The sequence below is a fragment of the Heterobasidion irregulare genome, assembly GCF_000320585.1.
Source record: "Heterobasidion irregulare TC 32-1 unplaced genomic scaffold scaffold_10, whole genome shotgun sequence".
Lineage (NCBI taxonomy): Eukaryota > Fungi > Basidiomycota > Agaricomycetes > Russulales > Bondarzewiaceae > Heterobasidion > Heterobasidion irregulare.
Genome location: NW_009258206.1, coordinates 1,250,921 through 1,267,464, shown reverse-complemented (window position 1 = coordinate 1,267,464; position 16,544 = coordinate 1,250,921). Strand labels below are relative to the sequence as shown.

The following is a 16,544-nucleotide window of genomic DNA, read 5'->3' as shown; positions in this document are numbered from 1 at the left end:
AGACCTCGATCGCACATCGAGCCCAAGTAACGATCAGGTTGCCAAGCAAGAGTATCTTGCGCCGCCTACCTTTGAAAGACACGGGTCGCTCAAGAAGTCGAACAAGAGCAGTAGGAGTGTTGAGAATTTGAGGACACTGGCACCTGCATCTGGTGGCGGCGGGGTAGTGCACAAGGGACTGGAGGCGCTTCGGAGGCCCAACAACGACAGTGTTTTGAGCTTGCCGGGCGTAGTTGTGGCTACGTCGCCTTCATCTAAGAGGCGGGACAGGATCAACTCGACTGACTTGGGCCAGCGCGCAAACATCAATCGTTATGAGGAACGTCAACGAGAGAAAGACGGTCCCATTTCGCCTATACGAGCCAATTCTCTTGGAACTGGCGTTGACGGGATCGTGTCGCCATATCATCAGCATCCGTCGGCCTTCCCACTATCCTCCACTACTACCACGGCCTCACCTCCTCTGTCACCCGCCTCCGTCATGTCGTCCCAATCAGTTCTTTCAACGATGTCAGCAAACGCTGTTGCACCACCTGGGACTGTGAACACAGACACGACCGCTCAAAAGCCATCACCGAGGCGCTCCGCGCCCGCACCGCCACCAAAACGACGAAAGCCACCTGCGGTGCCGGTGACCCTCGGGCAGACGAACGGTGGAGCTACTATCACAACAATCAAATCTTCGACATCGACACCTACGCTGACCTCGCTTCAGAAGTTCGCCAGGGCGTAGGCCGGCTTCATACATTCGGTCTGGTGATCATAGATAATGGCCGGCCAAGAGGTGCGGTCAAAAGTGGAGGAAGGGTATGTTGCATCATCAAACCATCGCGTACATTCACATATTCGATTTCGGCGCCACTCTGTTGACGGAGACGCTGCTGACTGCGTCGGTATAATTTCATTCTCTGATCTTTGTTTTTTCGCTTTCGACATCGCACCTTATGTCCTTTCACCATGTGTATTTCTGGATTCATTTGATTGAGTTTCTTTCCCAGCATCATTACTACAGCAAAACCTTCTACTTTTCCCGGTCTCGCATACATCGATTCAGGAACCACTGTACGATATCACCGACGTATGTGGATATAATGTGCACTCTTCCCATGTCTTCGTTTCTTATTCCCTCGGCTGTCGATCGTGAGTGGTCATCAAGCACAACGCGAAACAAGCTCTGAATCATTCCATGTACACCTCACGTCCATCCCAGGTCCATAATGAACTGGCTGCGGGTCATGTGTGCACCTTATGCGCACCTTCGGTATTTCACTGTCAATACAAAACGAATGTATATATTTGCAGTGTCAAATTGAGACAGTTGTCACATAAAGCTCATATGGCCAGCTCATTCCTGAGGGCTATCACGCAGGGCAACCTTCAATCAAGCCGAACATCCTGCACATCCCCTCAATGACTGCTGGTGACACTCTGTACACCACTGAGCCGTCCCGTTAATCGCTGCGGACTGCCAAACAATGATTCCCAGGTCAGCAGGCGCACCCTATGTTTGTGTATCTACGTACTTGGAGTGTGTTCACGAAGGTGCTCAGCGGGATGCTAGTAGCGTTTCCACCAAAGAGGCCAAGAGTGACAGGATGAAAAGAGGCATCAGACGTCCCATTCTTGAATTTTACCGTAATGAACGGCTCGGTCGAGCTTCCTCCTGAACCATTATCCGAGCCCGAACCTTGACCGTAATGACCAGGCGGATGTAATTCGATGGCGAGAGCAGAGGCGTAGTCAACTGTCGTAGCGCCCAACTCAGTGAGTTTGATCGAGAAACGTAGCGCAGACTGACCAATCCCAAACAGCGGCTCAGCGATCCCATTTCCGTTCCAATCCACACTTGCAGCAGTAATATTGAAGAAGCTGATGAAAGGCTTGTACGAGATCTCGTTGAGAGCCAGTTTCAGAGAGTCTGAGGGGTCGGCGATGCGGTTGAGAGAGCTGAAGATTGACGGAAGAGCCGTGCGAATAGCGACTGTTCATCGAGTAAACCAATTCCGTCAGTGCGGACTTAGGATTGAAGGCGGGCAAACATGAGTACAAACCGTTTCCAATGCCGTTGGGGGATGTGTCGCTGAACACGCCGTTCTCGTGGAAGTTCGCGAAGTCGTATGCCTGTTCCGCAAATGTGGGAGGTAATGCCTTATGGAACGATGCATTGTGAATATTTTGCACGTTAACGAAATCGAATATCTGGGTATTGTACAACCGTCAAATTGTCTGCAGATGACGAACCGAATAGACGTACATTGAACTTAAAATAGCACAAAGACGTGAGTCAATGAAAATACAGCCATGCGGAGAAGTCATTTCCGTACCATGTTTGTGAAATTGGTGGAACGTCCATCCAAATATGGTGCAAGGGCGTTCAAAAAAGGAGCCGCCTCCTGTGCCTTCTGCAAAAATTGGGGGGAGGAATAGAAGTCGGCTGTGTGCTGATCGAAAGTCTAGACAATCTTTTTGAGCTTTGAACAAAAACAAACAATGTGGGCATCGCTTACGGGGCACGAAGTGAAGGAATTCAAGGAGACGTCCTCATTGGGCTCGACCGATTCCACTAGCAATGAAGAGTAAAAACTGAATCGCAACATTGGAAGCTAGTCACATCTTGACAGACCTGGTATAAATTGATAGCCTGCACCTGCACCCACGACAGTGCTACCATTCGCGAGCGCGACACTGAATTCGGAGGTAGGCGGAAACAAGCCCTGCAGCAAAGCACCAACGGAGACGAGAATAGTTTCGCCTTCGCCTGCCGCATCCGCTCGCACCAATAGTTGCTCAGTATCAGCGACTGGGAAAGAGATATTATGAATTGCCGAGGCAGAGTCGGTATTGAGGTAGGTATTCTGCAAGAAGTTTCCCAATTGAAACTCTTGAACCTAGCGATAAATCACTCGGTTAATATATCGAGAAAATGACGACGAGTCATAGACACATACTGTTCCGAGTGGCGTGAGCTGAGTATTAGACGGATTGTAGGTGAGCGGGTCCTGGAAAAACTCCAGGCGATCACCGTGGCGCGCAAAGAGGACGACGCCTAGAAGACCAGCGGATTTCAAGGACATGTTGAGACTCCCAAAAATTATGCGATAGTCCGAGGAGAAGTACGATCAGACACGACCTCAGCAGCGGTATTTATGGGATTCTGAATCGGCGGTCGGGGAAGACGTGCATTTGACAGGAAATGAAGAGCTGACAGATGTATATTGTTGAACTGATGAACACAAAAGTAGGAATTCGACCCACATACCTGTGATCCGTGGCCCACGGCTATAGTAAGAACGAGAGACCTACATATAGCAGGTAGGCAGTGGCGTTAAAGAGACTGTGAAGACTTGGCACGTCCTTGACAAATTGATCTCCCTTAGCAGCGCTCATCTGCCACGAATCAAGGTTTGCGGTTGACTTTCGGGACGTGCATAGGATCGGCGTCAGCGCCTGTGGTAGTTCCTGGACATGACATCTGTAATAGTCACAGCCACGAAGGCACAGTTACATATCTGAATGAGAGGCATTTTGAGCATGCACGATGAATCGGAACGAAGGTCAGGGGGTATGTGCTGCAGAGTACGTGTGAGCGTTGCAGGAAGATCGGAAGGGCGACACGGATGAAAATAAATTTGGGTGAAGGCTCTGTCCAGCCATCTGGCATGGACGGGTCTATGCGATTAATTGTCATGTTTGAACGGGTTATCACTCCGAGGAAACCCACATCGATGGTTGTTAAGACTTCAGTGAGTGGAGGAAGTACATTGCCTCGTCAAGTCCTGTGGCCTGATGGGCAGATCCTCGAAATGTTCGGGTTGACATGTTGACAGAGGAGCAATTTTGTTGCGTTCCTCATCAACCCCACTTGAGAAGTATATTTACATGGAAGAAGCCTTATGAATTCACCCTGGCCTTTAACATCCTAATAATCAGTTGAAATGGATACACCGTCATCCACCTTGCACACATCATCACTCTATACTAACACAAATGTCGCGTTTTTGTTGTCATATATTTAGCTCACACTGAATGCTTTCGCCCCACCACTGCCCCACCACTGTCCCACCCTGCCCCATTGCTTTCAGGTCTTCCGCAAGCCACGAGGCTCGCTGCCTCTCCTCGTAGCCTCCATCCCACGTACTCCAGTAGCGTTACCGGCCCTCACCCCGCAGATACGTGCCTGGCCATCCAAGCAGCGCCCCAACAACCTCCATCCCCACCCTCCCCACGTTCTACACCCGCACTCGCACCCGTGTCCTCGCATACCCGTCGCGCGCAAAAAACCTGATCTTCGGTCCGAGCCCGAGCCCCCAACCCGCCAGCACGCACTTCACTCCTGTCGTGCTCGTTCCTGTCTCCGCGCAGCCGCCCTCTGCGCAACGACGCTGTCCTGCTACTACTGCTGATATTCGCACCCTCTCTCGATGCCGGCGTCTGTCGTTTGCGCTCGTATTACCACGAACGCACGCCTGCACACGCGTGCGACGTCCTCGAGCCCGAGCTCAAGCCCAAGTCCGAGCGTGTCGCATCGTCCCTAATGCGGGTTCAACCAGAGCTGTAACGAGCCACCTAAACAGGCTCCTCTCCGTCCTCCTCACTCGCGCAATTTGCGACCCCGCTGTTCGCATCAGCGGGGTCCATTGCAGTCGCCGGTGAAGTCGAACTTCTTTTTCTGTTCCTTCGTGTGTGCTCGGGCTCGTCCCACGCACTCTATAGTGCCATCGGTCCGTATTTGCCCTGGAAATTTGCACATACTTTATAACTACAAGTAACTTTCTAAGAGCTGAAGGTTTCAAGACACCAGAGCGGAGCTCCGGTGGGTCTTGCGACCCTACATGATCACGTTAGATTTGAAGTTAAGAGTGACAAGCACCAGACAATGGGAGAGACGGAGTGCCTGTTGAGCGCTTGAGTACCAGATGCCTGGCCGGATGAGTCAACCTGCCCATGAAGTTCGTAACAGTCGAAAGACATACATAACCTTCTAACCATATCAAATTGGCCCTGCATCATGTTTCATTCGCGCGGTCTCTTCGATGTCGAGCTGTAAACGAGACTCAATGCCAGAATTCACAAAGGCAACGCTGGAACGAATATGGATGTTCGACCCTTGGTGTGTGCCTGTCTGCGCAGAAGAAAGGGAAGGTGCTGCGGCAAAATGGACTGAACCGTCAACCATACTGCCCTCAAACATAGTTTCTGCGTGACTCTTCTCGAGCGCGACGAACAGAATAATGACGGTGGGGTAGATAGCCTAGTATGTGCCAATGATTAGTAGACATTCAGTCACGACGCCGGCGACACGGACCGTAACATACGGGATCAGGCTCTGAATCAGGTCCTCTCCTAAAGTTGAAAAGACGTTGAATATGCTCATTATGTAGAGCATCTATTAAGATCAGTTAGCTCGCGATGATGTGAAGATATGGCAGAAATGTCGCGGATTGCGAAACGTACCCATACAAAGCAATAGAGAAACCCGGATTCTACAAGGAGGATTAATACTTTTTCCACCTTGGTTCTGGCATTGCCGCTGTCGATATTTGCTCTGATCGATTTCCGGTAATGCCTACAATGAAACGCAGTATCAGATAGGCCGCCTGATACTCTCACAAAATGAAACAGACCAAGCCTTGCATGCCACCGAAGAAGTGGAACATATATTTGTTGCCAAGAGCGGCAGGAGTAAAATCAATCCTTCCAGTGAATTTGTTCCGACCAAACTTCCATGAAGGTACTGCCTCACGCTGAGAGTTCCCTCCACGATTGGTCCAGCTGAAAGGATAGTTATCAATACAAGTTGTAGCTTCGATTTGTCTAGTTAAGCAAAGGATGATGACATACCAAGGCTTGCTAGGAGGCATATAGTCAAGACGGCACGAACCTTTGCGTTCCCAGGCCAGAGGATCCAAGCACGCCATACTACAATGGAATCACCGAAGAAAAACTGATTGCAATCCGATCATCCAGAATCTCCAAATTTGAAGACCCCGAAAAACTCACATTGATTCTTTCTATGGGGAGCTCTGCAATTGCAAGCCGCCTGAAAATGCGAGTCGAATCATAGGGTACAGGTCCAAGTGTCGGAATTTGGATCACGAAGCCAGTAATGTCCATACCCAAGAGCTGCTCCCGCGAACATAATAAGAGTGGCAGCCAACATTGCCTGGCGTGGCCTCGAGTCTTTGAGACCTCGATTTCTATAGGACTTAAGGTCAGCGATGCACCACAAACAAAACCTCTGCTTACACGAGAATGTATGTCGACTCCATAGCAAGAGTTGCGTATATGCCTGTGGAATCAACATCAGCCCCAATTATATGTATGAGCGTAGACTATTCACCGTACGCCAAGGACCCACAAACAACCTCGAGGAAGTTATTCCTAAGTCCGATAATGCCTGCTTCGGGCAAAGGCCCACATTGGAAGTCGGAGGAAGACATCCACCTCGAATGAAAATCACGGTGATTGAGACTAAGTAGAACAGAGAACACCGCAGTCAGTCGCGCTGCCGAAGGCCTTTTAGATACAAAATTAGTCAATGCTTGAGAAAATGCTGGCCATTACCATCAAGGTCGCGACATTGATGTAGACTGAACATGCGCTTTAACAGCAGGCAGTCTGACCAAAGATGGAATAACGTCGCTGTGAGATTGATCAGGTTTCGAGAGCACAGGTATCAGTCGCTGCTAGCGCCGAACGTGTCCCTCGTGCTAGGTATACAGAGAGTGGTAGCCTTGCGAATGTTGATGACCGTAGGGTGTAGATTCTGTATCAGAGGTCTGATTTATATGGGTACAGAACCATAGGTCCATACGTAGCAGCGCATGTGAGCGAGACTATTATGGCTATCCAGGTCGCTCCGATATCATGGCGGTTGATCAGACCGCGGGAAGAGCGCGCACCAGAAAAGAGGGTAGCATGAATAGCTACAAATGCCTCGGTCTGTGTTTGATACATGCGACGGACAGCCGTTGAATACAATTCCTCCTGTCCAGAACATTTATATAGTGGATCATTAAGCAAGAAAGAGACGAGACTTGAACGGCCATCGTGCGCATTTGTATGTTAGGATCAGATGTTGCAGATGTATCAGAATCAGAATTGGGTACAATCAGAACACCTTGTTTTCAGTCATTCATTTTCGATATGGTGCGTTTTGGAGAGGAGGGGATTTCGAGGTGCCATCGCGTCGACAGCCGCAATCAAAGCATGGAACAGGAACTCGAGAGGCATCTCAGATGAAGACTGGTCTCGATTTATTGGTGACAACGCGGAGCAGCACGACCATCAGAGTTGTCCGCAAAGATTGGGTTTCGGAGTTATCCGTTCAATCTCAGTCCTGGTTGTTGCACGACGCGGCATATACCACTCTTAAGTGTATGCGGATTTCGATATATGTTATCTACGAGCCCTTCGATACGCTGACGCTCTTATCTCGTGAGTCACCTCGGTTGTGCTGAGGTATGTGGATTTTGAGCCTCAGATTGAGATCATCGCCCTCACTTTCGAAAGGCTGGCAGTGCCATATTAATGTGCTTCGTTCAGGCTGACATTTTGGACCCTGTGGACGCTCTCGATTTCTTATGGAACGTGGTACCGCTCTATCTCCTGATAATCAGTCAGAGTGGAAACGGAGGAGAGGAGGGAGCCGGCGTTCAAACATGGCAATCTCAATGTCTGGCCTTGTTTTCGTCTCACCCGAATATATGCACTTCCGGCTTTCATTTGGGAGCTCCTCGACCCTTTTGAGGTCAAGGGAGGTCAAGGGACTGTTTAGGGTTGCTCCTTGAACGTGCGCTGACCTCCGAACTAAGCTATCTGCAGTCGTTGTCCAAGACATCGCTTTAACCATCTATTAAGTCTCGCTGGTCGGAGCCGGGTTTATAGGGGGTCATTGTGATCGAGATCGTCTTCCAGACTCAATCTCAGCGGATTGTTCCAACTCAGTAGTATCCGATGCGGTGTGTAGATCCCAATGTGGGCTTGCTCCGACGGGTAGCGTAAACGAGACCCGTGACGGACACCACCATTCTCTATCCAGCCGTGGTTTCGACCTTGGATCCCCTCTGCGTCGCGGACCCGACCGTCCTCTCCGGCACATTAGCTGAGAAGATGGAGGCAGACTTTGTGAAACAGTGCAGTACGCAAGTCCTGGCTTGATGTCCTGTTCAACCTGCTAACTCGACATTAGGGGTCCAGTGTAATGCCTATGGACTTTGACAATCCTGCGCCGATAGCGGAAGGACAAGTATATAGGAGGCTTTGAACGGCCGTCTTGTTCGAGCTCGGGTTTTCACCTTCTCCGTCGCTCTCACATTTGTCTCGGTATCGTCAAATGTTCACCATGCACGTTCAACGTGTTACCATGAGCGCTCTGGTTGTGGGCGTGCTGGCCAGTACATTGTATGTACTGCATCTTCTACCAGAAATATAGTTGATGAATGAATCCCAGTCTAGCGGGAGGTGAGCTCGGACACTGCTGTTACTGGATCGAATGATGACCTCTTAAAAGTGGCTGCATTTCAGGCATTTCTTTATTACCAGGTTCGCCTCGGCTCTTGCGTCACATAACAGAGGAGCTTAATTTTAGCGTGTAGCTGTATCCTGACGACAAGAGAAGGATAAAAATACTTGTGCGCCTCTCACTCACTTTCACTAAGACGATTCTAATGTTCGCATCTAAAGGTCGCTGTTGTGTGGTAAGAGCTCCGAATGATTAATCGCCCGCATGGTTAATTAATACGTGACATAACGCTAGGTTTCTCGATATCACCCAAGAGATACTCGTCTGCATATCCTGTACGCACATTTGGCCATCGATCATCACCGTGACATGATCTTCTGACGTTCGCACCAGTGTTTTATTACGCCGTTCTCCATCGCAATGTAGACGCCCTGGCAGACAATGAGCTGGCTTGGAGCCTCGTAGTTGGATTTTTCTTCAACGTGCGTGCTAGTGTCGACTCGAATATATGAATGAGTCTAAACTTGCTTTGACTTCTAGGTTATGATCACTTCCGTAGTTCAAGGGTTCGTTTTCAATTCAGCTACGTCTATTCAATTCTCTGAATCAATCACAGATATCTATCGTACCGCGTGTGGTATCGTGAGTCTATCGTTTAAATTGTGTCGCCTTTGCAACTCGATAGATCAAAACGCCCACAGTCAGTAACAAAAACAGGTTGCTTGCTTTAGCTATGGTCAGATATTCACTGGGCTCATAACCAACGAAGGCCCTGACTTCTGAATGCGATCTTTTTGTTGATATCAGATATCCTTCAATGTCACTGGTCTCGGTTCGCATCCTCAATCTACTCAGTTTGGGTAATACCTGCCTCATGTTGAATTTTATCTATCACAGCGTTAGGCCTCAGTGCGTCCCCTTATTTGTCGTTCTGTATTATCCACTGACCGCAACACCCGCTCAGTATATTCGGCTAAATGGTATGTATCCTGATCCCTCTCGCTGCTTCTCGGCTAGACGAGTAACATACAGCCTATCCGACATCTCATTCCATATGGTGCACCAGACGAGCGTCAGTTCTTCGGACAGTACAGTCTGTTTCCGGGACGTGTGCTGACAGACATGGCATCTCAGACACTTTTCTGTGCAATGTTCGGCGCGAACCTAGCATGCGACGTCACCGTGACGGCCGCGTTGATTGTCATATTACAGGCGCGGAGATGCGAGGGTTCTCTGTGAGCCCGCTGATATCTCGACATTCAACTAATACTGAAGGCAGCGTTCATGATGATCTTGCGAACATCGCTTTCAGACACAACAGCGTCATCACACGAATCATGGTGAGCGGCGGTTGTCACACCATGATACCTTTCCAAATCGCCAACATCTCTCATATGTCCAGTTGCACTCGTTGAACACCGGCTTGTTGACGAGGTTAGTTGGTCCCGGCTCTCTATCTCAGCAGTCATCCTCATCAAACATTCAGCATATGTGCACTATGTAATTTGGTCATCGTGCGTATTTTCGATCACATTTCTCGATCAAATTTTGATTCACTCTTCGGTTACCCAGATGCTGGCGTTGCCATATACTGCCATCGTGCTCGGAACCCACGTCGTCCTTGGTCGCTGTAAGTGTCTTCCCTCTGTTTTGTAGCATGAGCTCACGTATAGTCTAGTGCACTCCAACTCACTTTTCGCAACGTGAGCGCCCTCCCATATGTTCTTGAATTAGTGATCCTTAGGTTACCACTATCGACCTACAGCCTGAACGTCCGACGAATGTTTCGCGCACAAATGTGCCGCGCTCCGGACGTCGAAGACATCACATTTCCGAGCTTCCGCCCAAGATTTAACTCGACAAGCCAAACGTCATCTTCGTTCGACAGGTCGAAGGGATCCCTGGTACGCCTTCTCTAAATTGTACCTTCAATGTAATGAAATGGTCGGCGTTAGGTCTCAACCCCCGAATCGGCGCATGCGCGAAGGGAGGTACGATGGATCAGCTGTGACAAAAGCATGCCTACGCCGCCGCTGTGCCAGATGACGTGCAGGGATTCCCTGATCGAGTATGTGCGTATCCTCATCCCCCACATGAACCCGCCGTGGTCAATGATGCTTACAGGACTACTCAAGATGGATGAGCCCCTCGTGCGTTGACAATCTCCCTCACGCAGCATTTTCCATCGGCTTATACATTCGATATGCAGCTCTTCCCGAATATCAGCGCAAGGGTACGTCAAGCGTGCCCAATGAGGAGACGATGTTAGATCGTAGATGAAGAAAGGCGTGGTTTTGTATTTGTATCATGTGTTTAGGGAGGGGGCGGATCGACCGCTCACAAAATGCAAGAATGGCGAAGTGAAAGGGTCCCCTGTCGAAATCGATGAGCACGTAGAAGGTTCATATCATGGCGGACAGAAATGAATTATTGTTCCTTTTGGTCCGTAAAAGTTGTGTCGCCTGACGTGAGCGGCACTTGAGGCCTCCAGCGAAGGCCGACCCAAGGACTGCTTGCAAGTGGCCATCGTCGATCATGCATGGAGATGTATGGCACGGGAACATGGCAGAGCTAGTCGTTATGATCGTCATCCTCTATGTAGACGAATGGTTCGGAGCTGGAGATAAAAGAGGAACATGCACCAGTCAGGACGTCGACCTTTGCGTCGAGTGTCGATAAGGATGTGCCCAGATGGTATGGAAGGGACTCGAGGTCCAGTTCCCCGGAAGACTCGTGCCACAAGGGCAACATCGTGGATGGCGAGCACTCATTTGCGGAACGCTCAGCGCTCAGCTGCCGCGATTCGCCTTCAGAATAGCTCCCGAAACGCTGATCGTCCCCCAGAGTACCAAAATATTTCTCGATGACAGTCGATAATTGTCGGTCTATTGTTGTCAGTCTAAGTTTAGTTTCCCCGGGCAGCCTGTGGTAAGTGATGGTGATGATGTCCAAAATGCAGGCTCGAAAGGGAGGTCTGCTCCGCGTCTTGTGTGGTCTTTTAACGGATGCACCCGTCCGGAAACAGTTCTGAGCAGCGAAAGTCATCGATCTGTGCGGTCCGCCTTTGATGGGGTAGAGAAACAGGAAACGATGAGCAACGGCCTCCCTAAGGAAACAAACGGGAGCGAGACGAATTCAGAAGCGTGAATGCGGTCTGGACTGTCATGGCATACTTGGCAGAAAATAGCCACGAGCAACAGATGGTTGAAAACGCAGAGATGGAGAGACGGCCTGCGTCGGCTCCAGTGGTTGAGGTCAGGTGCCACAGTAAAAGTGTCTGTTATCCATCCATAAATAGAGGGCGACACTGGAAAATTGTGGCGCTGGGCCGGCGGCTCATGTCGCGTGTCTTCGCTTATGCTCGCGTGGGCCACGTAAGAAACCACGCGAGACCACTGTCCCATAGGCTTCGGGACGCGAAACGGAGCGTGTCGGAGCTTGAAACGGAGTTGGTCAGCGCGCGCGTGCCCGGAGCTAACCTAACCATAGGGAATTCTCTTCTCCTGGCACTGTCTTGCAGTGATTTCTTCAGGCAAGGGGGCATTCACCAAGTGCTTAGCTTGGCAACCACTCTGGGCTCTTGGTTTTTTTTGCAGGTATTTTTTTTATGTAAATTAATAATAAATAAAAGGGGACAATAAGAAATGGTGGCACTGGGCTAATAGCTCAAGTCCTATGTCCTTGCTTATACTTATGTAGGCCACATAAGACACCATGTGAGCAAAGCAAGCATCCATGACAAATTTAGTGAGTAAAGTAAGCTATGTCTGGGTGCTCCTAGCAACCCTAGCAACTGGAGTGGGCTATGCCTCTGCAGCCATTAGAGCTTGAAATGACATCTTAGCATCTTATAGAGAACCTTACGGGGGAGCCTCATAGGGCAGAATCTCATAGGGAAATTTAATGGATGGGACCTTATAAAAAGCTTTATATGGAAATTTTATAAGAAGGACCTTATAGGATATCATAGAAGAGCCATATAGGGATATTAAGGTACTAGACTTTATGGGCACACTAGACTTTACAGGCTAGCAACTAGAGTAGGTTATGCCTCAGAAGCCATTGGAGCTTGAAATGGCATCCCAGCACCTCACAGAGAACCTCACGGGGGAGCCTCATAAGTGGGACTCTGATGGGGGAGCCTTATAGGGCAGAATCTCATAGGGGAATCTAATGGATGGGACCTTATAGGGAGCTTTATATAGGAATATTACAGGAAGGACCTTATAGGATATCATAAAAGAGCCATATAGGGATATTGGGGCACTGGACTTTACGGGCACTGGACTTTATGGGCACTGGACTTTATAGTCAGTGCACTCTACAGGCATATGAGACCAAGCACTACAACAAAAACTCAGATTAAGCACGGGCACTGTACTTTACAGGCACTAGACTTTATAGGCACTGGACTTTGTGAACACTAAACTTTACAGGCACTAGACTTTACAAACACATCGGACCAAGCACTGTAGCAAAAACTCAGATTAAGCATGGTTGCGCCGTCGCAACGCGACGGGTGAAAAGCTAGTCCCTATATAGAGGGCGACAGTGAAGAATTGTGGCAAAACTCCGCCGGCTAATGTCGCGTGTTGTCGCTTATGCTCGCGTGGGCCACGTAAGAAACCACGCGAGCGAAGCGAGCGCCATGACAAATTTGGCGAGCGGAGCGAGCTGTCCCTTCAGCCACCCGGCAACCTCGGCAACTGGAGCGGGCCATGTCTCGGCAGCTGTCGGGGTTTCACACGGCATCCCGGTCTGCCCGGCAATGCCAACAACTGGAGCAGGCCGTGCCTCGGCAGCCATCGGGGCTCAAAATGGCATTCTGGCACCCCACAGGGAACCTCACGGGGGAGCCTCATAGGGCAGAATCTCATAGGGGAGCCTTATGGGCAGAACCTTTCATGGAATATGAAAAGGGAGCCTAATAGGGAAGCCATATAGGCAGGATCTGGCAGAGGAACCTTATAGGGGAATCTTTTGAATGTCATCTTGCAAAATCTCATAGAGGGGCCTTATAGGGGAATCTTATAGGCAGGACATTATAGAATATCATGGGAACTAGACTTTATGGGCACTAAAAGTGATATTCTAGCACCTTATAGAGGAGCTTCACAAGAGAGCCTCACTGGCAAGATCTTCAAGAGGAACCTGACAGAGGAACATAATAGGTAAGCATAATAAAGAAACCTAACAGGGGAATATAATAAAGGAACCTATATAGGAGAACCTTATATGGGCCATATATTGGCAGCTGTTGGAGCTTGAAATAGTATCCCAGCACTTTATGGAAAAGCCTTATAGGTATGACCTTATAGAGAAACTAAATAATGCTTGACAAGAGAGTCTTATATAGAGAATATTATGGGCAGGACCTTATAGAATATAATCAGAGAGCTATATTAGGGCAAAATAATTTATGGGCACTGGACTTTATAGGCACTAAAATTTACAGGCACTGGGCTTTACAGGCACTGGACTTTATAGGCACTGGACTTTACAGGGACTAGACTTTACAGGGACTAGACTTTACAGGCACATCAGACCAAGCACTGTAACAAAAACTCAGATTAAGCATGGTTGCGCCGTCGCAACGCGACGGGTGAGAAGCTAGTAAATAGAGGGCGACACTGGAAAATTGTGGCGCTGGGCCGGCGGCTCACGTCGCGTGTCTTCGCTTATGCTCGCGTGGGCCACGTAAGAAACCACGCGAGACCACTGTCCCATAGGCTTCGGGACGCGAAACGGAGCGTGTCGGAGATTGGAACGGAGTTGGTCAGCGCGCGCGTGCCCGGGGCTAACCTAAGCATAGGGAATTCTCTTTCCCTGGCACTGTCTTGCAGTGATTTCTTCAGGCAAGGGGGCATTCACCAAGTGCTTAGCTTGGCAACCACTCTGGGCTCTTGGTTTTGTTTTCAGGTATTTTTTTATGTAAATTAATAATAAATAAAAGGGGACAATAAGAAATGGTGGCACTGGGCTAATAGCTCAAGTCATATGTCCTTGCTTACACTTATGTAGGCCACATAAAAAACCCTAGCAACTAGAGTGGGCTATGCCTCTGCAGCCATTGGAGCTTGAAATGGCATCCTAGCACCTCATGGAGAACCTTACGGGGGAGCCTCATAGGTGGGACTCTGATGGGGGAGCCTCATAGGGCAGAATCTCATAGGGGAATCTAATGGATAGGACCTTATAGGGAGCTTTATATGGGAATCTTACAGGAAGGACCTTATAGGATATCATAAAAGAGTCATATAGGAATATTGGGGCACAAGACTTTTAGTAAGCAGAGTGAGCCATGTCTTGGTGCTCTTAGCAACCCTAGCAACTGGAGTGGGCTATGCCTCAGCAGCCATTGGAGCTTGAAATGACATCACAGCACCTCACAGAGAACCTCACGGGGGAGCCTCATAGGGCAGAATCTCATAGGGGAATCTAATGGATGGGACCTTATAAGAAGCTTTATATGGGAATCTTATAGGAAGGACCTTATAGGATATCATAAAAGAGCCATATAGGGATATTGGGGCACTGGACTTTATGGGCACTAGACTTTATGGGCACTGGACTTTATGGGCACTGGACTTTATGGGCACTGGACTTTATGGGCACTGGACTTTATAGTCAGTGCACTCTACAGGCACATGAGACCAAGCACTACAACAAAAACTCAGATTAAGCACGGGCACTGGACTTTACAGGCACTAGACTTTATAGGCACTGGACTTTGTGAACACTAAACTTTACAGACACATCAGACCAAGCACTGTAACAAAAACTCAGATTAAGCATGGTTGCGCCGTCGCAACGCGACGGGTGAGAAGCTAGTCTAAAGAGAGTGGAAGGGCAGTATCTCGCGTGGCAACACGTGAAAACCACGTGAGAACCCGAGCGCGAAGCGCGAGGGGCCAAACCTGACAAACTGCGGCGATAGCCGCGGCGAGCGCGAAGCGCGAGGCTAAAACAATTACTTTATTGGCCAAATTATTAATTTCTCTTCTCCTGATTAAAGCATTTTCTGCACCAAAAATCCAAAAAGGGAACCTGACAAAATATGACAAAATCCATAGAGCACAAGGCAAAATATTCTGACTCTAACCATCAATGTACCTTATATTTCCAACTCAATACCTGCTAAATCTATGCATTCTGTGTATATGTCTTTTAAGTTGGTGGAAAACTCTAGGAACATTACTCAAGTTAGATTAAAATATCCAATAACCTATAAAAGAAGTGCAATGAAACTAATAGGAGCACATACAACAGGAGCACATACAATGAGAGCATATACAATGGAAGCACACATAATGAGAGTATACACAATGGGAGCATATGTAATGGGAGCACACACAACAAGAGCGCATACAACAAGAGCACATATAATAAGAGCACACATGATAGGAGTATGGGAGCATATATAATAGAAGCATACACAATAGAAGCATACACAATGGGAGCATATGCAATGAGAGCACATGCAACAAGAGTACAAGCAACAGGAGCACATGCAATAGGAGCACATACAATAGGGGCATATATAATCAAAGCACATACAACTAGAGCACATCTAATAGGAGCATACCACACATAATGGAAGCACACCCAACTAAAGCACATCTAATAGAAGCATATGCGATGGGAGTATACACAATAGGAGTATACACAATGGAAGCACATATAATGGGAGCACACTATATGTAATGGGAGCACATATAATAGGAGCACACCTAACTAGAGCATATCTGATAGGAACACATATGATGGGAGTACATACAATGGGAGCACACATGATGGAAGCACATCCAACTAGAGCATATCTCACAAAAGCACACCACATACAACAAAAGCATATCCAACAAGAGCATACCCAATAAGAGCATATCAAATGAGAGCATACCCAATAAGAGCATACCCAATAAGAGCATACCCAATGAGAGCACACTCAACAAGAGCATACCTAATGAGAGCACACTCAATGAGAGCACACCCAACAAGAGCACATTCAACAAGAGCACATCCAATAGAAGCATATACAATAGTAGCATACCCAATAGGAGCACACCTAATTCAAGCACAC

At 48.6% G+C, this 16,544-nt stretch overlaps 4 protein-coding genes across 4 annotated transcripts; 2 read left to right on the top strand and 2 right to left on the bottom strand.

Annotated features, from left to right (window-relative positions):
• Positions 1-1,381: 1,381 nt before the first annotated feature.
• Positions 1,382-3,074, bottom strand: HETIRDRAFT_327286 (uncharacterized protein; the record flags this gene model as incomplete). The annotated part of the gene is made up of 9 exons (XM_009552635.1): positions 1,382-1,465; positions 1,524-1,744; positions 1,799-1,981; positions 2,052-2,199; positions 2,255-2,260; positions 2,325-2,453; positions 2,508-2,563; positions 2,624-2,888; positions 2,949-3,074. 9 exons carry the CDS (start codon positions 3,072-3,074, stop codon positions 1,382-1,384), a joined length of 1,218 nt encoding a protein of 405 aa, XP_009550930.1.
• Positions 3,075-3,538: 464 nt separating this feature from the next.
• Positions 3,539-4,558, top strand: HETIRDRAFT_454717 (uncharacterized protein; the record flags this gene model as incomplete). Its single annotated transcript, XM_009552634.1, has 3 exons — positions 3,539-3,562; positions 4,083-4,291; positions 4,363-4,558. 3 exons carry the CDS (start codon positions 3,539-3,541, stop codon positions 4,556-4,558), a joined length of 429 nt encoding a protein of 142 aa, XP_009550929.1.
• A 432-nt stretch (positions 4,559-4,990) lies between these two features.
• On the bottom strand, positions 4,991-6,440 carry HETIRDRAFT_429650 (uncharacterized protein; the record flags this gene model as incomplete). The annotated part of the gene is made up of 9 exons (XM_009552633.1): positions 4,991-5,251; positions 5,306-5,386; positions 5,455-5,566; positions 5,611-5,772; positions 5,882-5,919; positions 6,001-6,040; positions 6,117-6,197; positions 6,247-6,289; positions 6,359-6,440. The coding sequence occupies 9 exons, from the start codon at positions 6,438-6,440 to the stop codon at positions 4,991-4,993; spliced, it is 900 nt and encodes a 299-aa protein (XP_009550928.1).
• Positions 6,441-8,365: 1,925 nt separating this feature from the next.
• Positions 8,366-11,611, top strand: HETIRDRAFT_429649 (uncharacterized protein; the record flags this gene model as incomplete). Its single annotated transcript, XM_009552632.1, has 28 exons — positions 8,366-8,403; positions 8,453-8,463; positions 8,513-8,544; positions 8,598-8,633; positions 8,686-8,699; positions 8,759-8,799; positions 8,858-8,946; positions 9,005-9,106; positions 9,150-9,164; positions 9,272-9,296; positions 9,362-9,373; positions 9,429-9,448; positions 9,482-9,699; positions 9,777-9,804; positions 9,867-9,898; positions 9,951-9,978; positions 10,037-10,094; positions 10,143-10,167; positions 10,230-10,368; positions 10,420-10,455; positions 10,507-10,536; positions 10,589-10,614; positions 10,674-10,697; positions 10,782-10,857; positions 11,067-11,216; positions 11,363-11,392; positions 11,424-11,436; positions 11,490-11,611. 28 exons carry the CDS (start codon positions 8,366-8,368, stop codon positions 11,609-11,611), a joined length of 1,470 nt encoding a protein of 489 aa, XP_009550927.1.
• Positions 11,612-16,544: the final 4,933 nt, after the last annotated feature.